We start from the raw sequence: 10,069 nt of genomic DNA on the forward strand, positions 1-10,069 counted from the left end.
TGGTTTCAGTACTGTATTTCCTTTCTCCCAAGCACTTGTATCTCAGTTTCACATTTATTGGCATGATTGTTTCATTTGTAACTCCCCCCCACCCCGTGGATTGTTTCCATTGCCTATGCTGGGCACATAGTCGGTGCCCCTCAATAGTTTTCAGGAAGATGTGAATGGAGTTCTTAGGACTCTGACGATACAAAGTAGAGTCTGCACTGTGGCAGGAGCTGGCACAGTGTCAGTGGTCAACCTCAGTGTGTCTCCGGCTAAGGCTGAAGATCAGTCAAGCCAGGTATGAGCCCTTAGGCCTGTAAGTGTCCTGGGAGGCAGGGCTGCATCTGTCAATACAGCCTGAGGAGTCGGGAATGAGCACAGGTATGAGGCTCGGGATCCGTCATCAGAAGAGGCAATTCCAGGCCCAGGTATGAGGCATTGGGTCTGTCGGTATCGGAGGAGGTGGGGGCCAAGGCCGGGCAGGAGATCTTTGGTTGTTCAAAGGGAGTGTGTGTAGGCACAGGTATGAGGCGCTGGGTCTGTTAGGGTTTGACACAGGCATGGGTCCTGAGGTCTCTTGGTGTCCTAGGAGGCACGGCCAGACGCAGGTATGGGATTCAGATTTGTTACTGTCCAAGGAGGTGGGTCCAAGGAGGTGGGTCTGTCGGTGTCCGAAGAGGCCGGAGGTGGCCCAGGAATGAGGCGCTGGTTCTGTCAGTGTCTGAGGAGGCTGGACTTGGCTCAGGTATGAGGCGCTGGGTCTGTTGGTGTCTGAGGAGGCCGGATCTGGCTGCTCAGGTATGAGGTGCTGTGGGGTCTGTCGGTGGCTGAGGTGGCCCGATCTGGCTCAGGTATGAGGCGCTGGGTCTGTCGGTGGCTGAGGAGGTGGGGCCTGCCACGGTAAGGTCTTGGGTTGAGTCTTGTGGTTCTGGTCAGTCCCATGTGTAGTCTGCCCTGTCGGTCAGCTCAGCGCCAGCGCCTGGCCTGCTGTCTTGCTTCCCAAAGGTGGGTTGGGCCCAGGCCCTCCAAGCTGCACCTCAAGCGTGGCTCTCAGGGGACAGGTTTCACGGCAGGAGGGAGGGGGGGCGGGGTGCGCCAACCCTTCCTCAGCACCTTTTCCTGTCTCTCCTAGTGGGTGGGAGGCCGCTACTCGCTCTGGTCAGCCATCGGACTCTCCATTGCCCTGCACGTGGGTGAGTGTGTGTGCTCCTGTCTTGGGAGACAGTGCCGCAGTCTAAGGTCAGGGTGGGGGCTTGTGTCCCTGAACACCTCCCAGTCCCCACAAAATGCTGGCCACTCTGCCTTGGGCTGGCACCATTCTTCCGGGTCAGGGGGGCAGGGCCGAGTTTTCTTTCAGGTTTGCAGGCTGGCCTGTCTCCCTGCCCCTCACAGCCGTGGTCCTGTTCATTCCCATGCCAGGTGGCGTTAGAGCCGCCTGTGTGCACAGAGCTGACTGATTAGAGAGGCTTTCTGCCGGCCCAGGTTCTCCCGGATCCTGTTTCTTCTGGCTCCACCGCCAGACTCTCCCTGATTCCAGAAGAAGCTGCGTCTGTGGCCAGGAGGCATAGGGCATGGCCATTTCTGTTGACGCTGCTTTTGTGTCATAGGGTTTGACAACTTCGAGCAGCTGCTCTCGGGGGCTCACTGGATGGTAAGTGACGAGAGGTGTGTCCTCTGCCAGGCACTGGCCGGAGGCACACGGCTGGTCCAGCTCGCCCCACCTCACCCCGCCTCCGTCCCTCTGGGGCAGCTCCTTGGCGCCCCTCAGTGCCCTGGCCCCCTTCTCATTTCAGGACCAGCACTTCCGCACGACACCCCTGGAGAAGAACGCCCCCGTCCTGCTGGCTCTGCTGGGTATCTGGTACATCAACTTCTTTGGGTGTGAGACGCACGCCATGCTGCCATATGACCAGTACCTGCACCGCTTTGCTGCCTACTTCCAGCAGGTATCAGCTGCCAGGCCAGGCCAGGCCCCGGGTCAGGGGGCCCAGGTTCTGGAGCTCCTCCAAGGGCCGTTTTCCCGATACCCCTGGCCATGTCCAAAGCCCACCTGTGCTCCCCATCTCGTGGTGAATCTTTGTCAGGCGAGTTTGGCTCCCAGAAGAGGGCATGACCAGTTATCATGGGCCCTGACCAGTCAGGCCGTGGCTTGGCTCAGGGCATGAGCCTCAGCTGGGCCACTTCCTTCTTGGAGTCCCCCAGTAGGGACCTGGGACCCCTACGGGTCCCTCCAGAAAAGCGGATTTGCACCCAGTCTGTGGTGCATCTTTGGCCCTCACAGCCCTCTGCCCCTGGCATCTCCCTGCTGGAGCAGCCCCTCTCCTGGGCCAGATTCAGCTGTGGACAGCCCATCCGTGTCTGTCTCTGCTTTTGTTGAGCACAGTCCTGTCCCTGCTCTGCAGCCCTTGGGTAGAAACAGCAGACTCACCAACACTGGAAGGTGGGTCCTGGGGTGGGAGGAGGGGCCAAGGCCCCCCAGGCCCAGAGTCTAGTTGAGGTGACGATCCTCAAAGGCTGTAGCCTCTGGACCCCAGCCTGCCTCTCCCTTAAGTTAGCTGAAGATTTTGTGACCAATTTCTACTCTGAGGGAGGGTCTCCCTGGACCTCCGTACCCACCTTCTCCTGCTCATGGGTCCTTCAGAGCAGCCTACACCAGCAAGCTTGTGGGCTGTGCGCTCACAGATGAGGGGGATACCAGGATGGTGCCCGTGGACATCTCGCAGGGGCAGGGCAGGGCAGGGCAGGTGAGCCCGGTGCATCCAGACAGGCGTGGGGTGTGGGGCACAAAGGAGCAAGACTTGCAGATCGAGGGCTGGGTTTCTGGCCCCGTTCCAGGGTGACATGGAGTCCAACGGGAAGTACATCACCAAGTCCGGCACCCGTGTGGACCACCAGACGGGCCCCATTGTGTGGGGGGAGCCAGGGACCAATGGCCAGCATGCCTTCTACCAGCTCATCCACCAAGGTAGGGCCCATCTGGCCTGGGCAGGAGTACCGCTGGGCAGCAGAGACTCCTCCGTGAGGTCAGCGTTCTCCCGTAGGCCAGAGGGGTGGCTCCTGTGGGTGGAGGTAGATGCCTGAGTGACCATGGTGCCCTTCACAGGTACCAAGATGATACCCTGTGACTTCCTTATCCCGGTCCAGACACAGCACCCGATACGGAAGGGTTTGCATCACAAGGTAAGAGCCCTCATTTGGACTGTCTTCATGTTGGCTTAGGGTCACATCACACCCAGACCTTTTTTTTTTTTTTTTTTGTCTTTTTTTTTGCTATTTCCTGGGCCGCTCCCGCAGCATATGGAGGTTCCCAGGCTAGGGGTCCAACTGGAGCAGTAGCCACTGGCCTACACCACAGCCACAGCAACGCGAGATCCGAGCCACGTCTGCCACCTACACCACAGCTCACAGCAACACCAGATCCTTAATCCACTGAGCAAGGCCGGGGATCCAAACCCGCAACCTTATGGTTCCTAGTCAGATTCGTTAACCACTGAGCCACAACGGGAACTCCACCCAGACTTCTTAATATTCATATGTTAATCAGCAGTTATACTAATTTTCTGTCCCTGCCACCGCAAGCTTGGTGGCTTAAAAACCACACCCATTTATTATCTCGGTTTTTGTGGGTCTGAAGTCCGGCAGGCTCTGCTGGGTCTCTGCTCAGGTTCTTACAGGCTCAAGTCGAGGTACCGCCAGGACATGTCCTTTCTGGAGACTCTGGACGGGGGCAGGGAATCTTTTTCCTTGTTCATCGAGATTGTCGGCAGGATACAGTTCCATATGGTTGCAGGACCAACGTCTGGTTTCTTTGCTGGCAGCTGGGGGTCATTCTCACCTTCTAGAGGTCCCCTTGGCTGTTAATCTCAGAACCAATGAGGGCAGGTTGCCTCTCCTCTGCCTCTTCTTCTGTTGCATCTCTCTGGCTGACTCACTTGCCTTCTGCTTGTGTTACTTTTTTTTTTTTTTTTTTCCTTTTTAGGACCACACCCGCGGCACATGGAGGTTCCCAGGCTATGGGTCCAATTGGAGCTACAGCTGCCAGCCTACGTCACAGCTACAGCAATGCCAGATCCAAGCCGCAACACCACAGCTCACAGCAACACCATATCCTTAACCCACTGAGCGAGGCCAGGGATTGAACCCGCAATCTCATGGTTCTAGTCAGATTCGTTTCCACTGCACCATGATGGGAACTCCCTATCTTCTGTTACTTTTAAGGGCCATATGATTACAATGGGCCGCCTGGATAACTCCTATCTTAAGGTCTGTAACCTTAGCACCTTCTGCACAATCCAACCTGCCTGGCCATGCCATGGAATATACACAAGCATTAACAGCAGGGGGGTGGGGGGTGAGGTGAAGCTCTTGGAGCCAAGATCTTGCCTACCACAGCAGCAAAGGGGAACCCGCCCAACTCCTGACCTGACAAAGTCCTCAAAAAGGACTGATCATGCCTTATCTCGGGTGTGCAGAGTAGCATGGGTTACTGTGGGCACAGGCTTTGGACTCAGAGTCCCAGGTTTGAATTCTGATTCTTCTGTCCAGAAGGACAGAGGTTTTGGTGCTGTCGACCTGAGGAAACTGAGGCTCAGCTAGAAGAGAGATGATGCCCTCTCCCCCTCAGGATCTGAAAGGTAGCTCTTGGTAAATTTCTTAACAGGGCCCTTGGCAAGCAGTACATAGTCATTAAAGGGTAGTTCTTTTTTTTTTTTTTTTGCCTTTTTAGGGCCACACCCACAGCATATGGAGGTTCCTAGGCTGGTCCAACTGGAGCTACAGCTGCTGGCCTACAATGCCACCACAGCCAGGCCTGATCCGAGCCACGAGTGCAACCTACACCACAGCTCACAGCAACGCCAGATCCCTACCCCACTGAGGGAGGCCAGGGTCAAACCCGCAACCTCGTGGTTCCTAGTCAGATTCATTTCTGCTGCGCCACGACAGGAACTCCATTAAAGGGTAGTTCTGGTTGTTACCTGCTCTCCGGTGTCATCAGATGTGCTGCCATTCCACCCCTCGCTCCAAATAAGCTCTAGAGTAGGGGTGAGCAGCCTGACCCAGACTGAGACTAACCCTGACTAGATAGTGCCAGATGATCTTGTCCCTCTGCCTGAAGCTCAGATAGTACTTCTGAAGGGTACTGGAGACATTCCCTCATGGTACAATGGGTTAAGAACCCAGCATTGTCAATGGTGTGGTGCAGTTTGCAGCCATGGTGCAGGTTCAGTCCCTGACCCAGGAACTTCCTCATATCATGGGCATGGCCAAAAAAATTTTTTTAAATATATTCAGGAGTTCCCGTTGTGGCACAGTGGAAACAAATCCGATTAGGGACCATGAGGTTGCGGGTTCGATCCCTGGCCTCGCTCAGTGGGTTAAGGAACCGGCATTGCCGTGAGCTGTGGTGTAGATCGCAGATACGGCTCAGGTCCTGCGTTGCTGTGGCTGTGGTGTAGTAGGCTGGTAACTGCAGCTCCGATTGGACCCCTAGCCTGGGAACCTCCATATGCCGCAGGTATGGCCCTACAACACACAAAAAATAATAATAAAAAATAAATAAATAAAATAATCGTACTAGAGGAGTTCCCATTGTGGCTCAGTGGGTTAAGAACCTGACTAGCATCCATGAGGATGCGGGTTCAATTCCTGGCCTCACTCAGTAGGTTAAGGATCCAGTGTTGCTGTGAGCTGTGGTGTAGTCACACTTGCAGTTGGAATCTGGCGTGGCTGTGGCTGTGGTGTAGGCCGGCAGCTGCAGCTCTAATTCGACTCCTAGCCTGGGAACTTCCATATGCTGCAGAGGCGGCCCTAAAAAGAAAAAAAAAATCATTTTAAAAATTTAAAAAGATGGTACTTGATGTCTCTCTTGTTAGATCCTCCTGGCGAACTTCTTGGCCCAGACTGAGGCCCTAATGAAGGGGAAGTCGACGGAAGAGGCCCGGAAGGAGCTGCAGGCCGCTGGGAAGAGTCCAGAGGACTTTGAGAAACTGCTGCCCCACAAGGTCAGCACTTCTCTTCAAGTGGGCTTTGGGGGCGCACGCTGGCATTGGATGGATAACGTCATGTCGCCAGGCCAGGGGCTGGGGGTGGCTTGTCCCACACGGTAAGCGGGACTGTCCTCACAGACCTGCCTGCCCCAGCCTCTGGGGCAGGGTGTGCTTCCCTTCCGAGGATTTGGAGATCATGACTAACTGGGGGACATTCCTGGGTGTTTTCTGAAGGTCTTTGAAGGAAATCGCCCCACCAACTCTATTGTGTTCACCAAGCTCACGCCGTTCATCCTTGGAGCCTTGATTGGTGAGTGAGCGGGGAAGGTCCTGGCTTGGGGGAGGTCAGACTGGACTGCTAGAGCCCCAACCTGTGCCCCTCTGCAGCCATGTACGAGCACAAGATCTTCGTCCAGGGCGTCATCTGGGACATCAACAGCTTTGACCAGTGGGGGTGAGTTGCTGACTCAAGGGGAGGGTGGGAAAGGCCTGCACGTTGGCGGGTAGATTTGACGAGCAGTGCCGGAAGCTTGCTCATACCATTCCCCTCTCCCTGGCAGAGTGGAGCTGGGAAAGCAGCTGGCTAAGAAAATTGAACCGGAGCTTGATGGCAGCAGCCCAGTGACTTCTCATGATTCTTCCACCAATGGGCTGATCAACTTCATCAAGCAGGAGCGTGAGGCCAGAAGCCAATAAACTGGTGCCCCACTGCAGTCCCCACTGTGACTGGTCCTTCTTGTCCCTTCTGCCCAGAGTCTGCACTGCATGGTCCTGCCCTCTGGTTTTGGGTTTGGACCATAAGACCTTTGGGGGAAGCTGGTCTGGAATTGCCACCCCTGCCCTCTCCATGTTCATGCCCCCTCTGTTTTAAAGTTGGCTGAAGTGTTTCGGTGCAGCTGAATTTTCTGACCCATGTTCACTGTTCATATACCAGGTAGAAAAATAAAGATGCCATAAAGGAGGATGTAGGCTTAGCTGCTTCTTTGTCCTGAGGTGGGGTTCTCTGCAGGAGTCAGAGTGCTCAGTAGGAGCAGTGGTTGCCTTGATTGAGGCTTGACTGTAATTGGTGAGCAGATCCAGAATGGAGGATGGTCCCTTTCAAAGAGAGAGGTGGGGCAGGGCACGGTCAAATCGGGAGGGCACCGTGGCCTCTGCAAGATCTTTTCTCCATCCACACTTCTCACCCTGGGACTTTGGAGGGTTGTACATTTTTGTTTGCTGGATGGTTTTTATTTATTTATTTATTTTTTGTCTTTTTGCTATTTCCTGGGCCGCTCCCACGGCATATGGAGGTTCCCAGGCTAGGGTCGAATCGGAGCTGTAGCCACCGGCCTACGCCAGAGCCACAGTAACACGGGATCCAAGCCGAGTCTGCGACCTACACCGCAGCTCACGGCAACGCCGGATCATTAACCCACTGAGCAAGGGCAGGGATCGAACCCGCAACCTCATGGTTCCTAGTTGGATTCGTTAACCACTGCGCCACGACGGGAACTCCCCTGCTGGATGGTTTTTAAAAGGCATGCTGGAGTTCCCGTCATGGCTCAGTGGTTAACAAACCTGACTAGGATCTGTGGGGAGGCAGGTTCAATCCCAGTGTGTTAAGGATCCGGTGTTGCCATGAGCTGTTGTGTAGGTCACAGATGAGGCTCAGATCCGATGTAGCTGTGGCTGTGATTTGACCCCTAGCCTGGGCACTTCCATATTCCACGAGTGTGCCCCTGAAAAGCAAAAAAAAAAAGAAAAGAAAAAAATAAAAGGCAGGTTGAGGTTTTGTCTTTGGGTGAATTCCTAACCCAGATCAAGGGTGATTACTAACTCCTGGCCAAAGGCTTGGGTAATTCTTTTATAAGGTAGATACCGAAAAACAGGATTTTTGAACAAACTACCTTTGTATCTTCTACTTAAAGTAGTTCCATTGAAGATATTTATTTCTGGAGTTCCCATCATGGCACAGCAGAAACGAATCCAACTAGGAACCATGGGGTTGCGGGTTCTATACCTGGCCTCACTCAGTGGGTCAGGGATCTGGCATTGCCGTGAGCTGTGGTGTAGGTCGCAAACGTGGCTCGGATCAGGCGTTGTTGTGGCTGTGGTGTAGGCTGGTGGCTACAGCTCCGATTGGACCCCTAGCCTGGGAACCTCCATGTGCCATGGGTGCGGCCCTAAAAAGACCAAAAAAAAAAAAAAAAAAAAGGAGTTGATGTGCAGAATTGATGCACATGGTGGTAGCTGAGCTTTCTAGACCTATGTCCTATTCTATGACAGAATGATCTGGGCCAGGAACCTGCTGCCCCTTTCACAAGGCCCTGCTCCTCTCAATGCTGTCCTCAGTTTTGGCCCCATCTCCTGGGCTGTCTACATGGAGTTGTCCTCTGGCTTGGTCACATGCTTTCCTTAAGACAGGGAAGCCAGGACCTGTGTGTATTTTCTGCTCCTGTAAAGAGAAGGCAAACTGCACACATGAATGCTCAAAGGCATACTCTAATTGTAGAAAGTGACCATACAGGTGCAAATGGCCCCTTAAAATAGATAATACTCAGAAATTGTCGGCACGTCTTATCTTCCTGCTGGTGAAGTGCTTTGTTTTTTGTTTTAATTCCAAAAGTGAATGCCCACTTCTCCCCACTTTTGTAGCAGTGATGGAAAGATGCTCTAACAGTCAAACCTGTTGAAGCCCCTGTTGACCCACCCCCTTTCTTCACATAGCTGATGAAAAGTGAAGGCCTTTTCTCATCAGAAGCACCTTCTCTATTACAAGGGAGCAAGCACACAAAAAAGTCTCTAGTGGAGTTCTCCTGTGGCCTATTGGTTAAGGACTTGGCATTGTCACTGCTGTGGCACAGGTTCAATCCCTGGCCTGGGGACTTCTGCATGCCCTGGGTGAGGCCAAAAAAAAAGTCTGTAGAGAGGAAAATTCTAGATGGTGAACCCTCTCAGGCTAACTTGGCTTCACACAAAAGATCTCGTAGCAACAGGACCAGAGTTCCTCTAGGCCAGCTTCCAAGTCTCATATCTTCACTTAGGCAGGAGGAATTAGCACATGCCAACTGGCCACATGTCCCTGGTCCCTGTCTTGTTCCTCTCAGCACCACTGCTGTTGTCACTTGCAGCTTCCACTTATCCTACAGCTGCTGGTTGTTGTCTTTTTTTTTTTTTTTTTTTTTTTGCTTTTTAGGGCCACACCCAAGGCATATGGAAGTTCTCAGGGTAGGGGTTCCCAGCTGCTGGCCTACACCACAGCCACAGCAACACAGGATCCGAGCCACATCTGCAAGGCCAGGGGTCAAACCTGCATCCTCATGGATGCTAGTCAGATTCGTTTCCGCTGTGCCACAACAGGAACTCTCTGTTAAGTCTTGAATGGTGTATTAGACTTCTCCAGAGGAGCAGAGACAATAGGATGTGTTTGTATGTCTCTATATGGACACATCAGGAGATTTATTATTGAGAACTAGCTCATGAGATTAAGGAAGCTGAGAAATCCCACAATGTTTCCCACAATCCCCTGCTGTCTACAAACTGGAGACCCAGGGAAGCCAGGGGTGTAAGCCAGTTTGAGTCTGAAGACCTGAAAACTAGGAGGCCACTGGTGTCAGTCCCACATTCTGAAGGCCTGAGCTCCAAGAGCTCCAGTGTCCTAAGACAGGAGAAGATCCATGTCCCAGCAGAAGAGAATTTGCCCTTTCTCCACCTTGTCCTCTTCTGGCCTTCAACAGATTGGACCATACCTGCCCACATTGCTGAGGGCAGATTTTTACTCAGTCTACTGATTCAAATGCTATTCTCATCTGGAAACACCATCACAGGCAATGCCAGAAAAAATATTTTACCAGGAGTTCCCACTGTGGCACAGAGGGTTAAGAATCTGACTGCAGCACCTTGGGTCACTGTGGAGATGCAGGTTCCATCCCCTGCAGTGGGTTACAGGATCTGGCATGACTGCATTGGTGGCACAGGTCAAAGCTGTGGCTCAGAGTCAATCCCTGACCTGGGAACTTCCATATATCATGGTTGCAGCCATAAAATTAAAAAACAGGAGTTCCCATCGTGGCGCAGTGGTTAACGAATCCGACTAGGAACCATGAGGTTGCGGG

At 53.3% G+C, this 10,069-nt stretch overlaps 1 protein-coding gene across 1 annotated transcript in view; it reads left to right on the top strand.

Annotated features, from left to right (window-relative positions):
• Nucleotides 1-6,934, top strand: part of GPI (glucose-6-phosphate isomerase) — a gene marked incomplete at its 5' end in the record, with an annotated part of 30,958 nt that extends 24,024 nt beyond the window's left edge. The window contains 9 exon segments of the mRNA NM_214330.1: nucleotides 1,118-1,178; nucleotides 1,593-1,636; nucleotides 1,779-1,931; nucleotides 2,821-2,950; nucleotides 3,089-3,165; nucleotides 5,859-5,987; nucleotides 6,207-6,282; nucleotides 6,360-6,426; nucleotides 6,533-6,934. Of these exon segments, the coding sequence (NP_999495.1) occupies nucleotides 1,118-1,178; nucleotides 1,593-1,636; nucleotides 1,779-1,931; nucleotides 2,821-2,950; nucleotides 3,089-3,165; nucleotides 5,859-5,987; nucleotides 6,207-6,282; nucleotides 6,360-6,426; nucleotides 6,533-6,668 (873 nt within the window). The 3' untranslated portion in view covers nucleotides 6,669-6,934.

This window comes from Sus scrofa, chromosome 6 (genome assembly GCF_000003025.6).
Source record: "Sus scrofa isolate TJ Tabasco breed Duroc chromosome 6, Sscrofa11.1, whole genome shotgun sequence".
NCBI lineage: Eukaryota > Metazoa > Chordata > Mammalia > Artiodactyla > Suidae > Sus > Sus scrofa.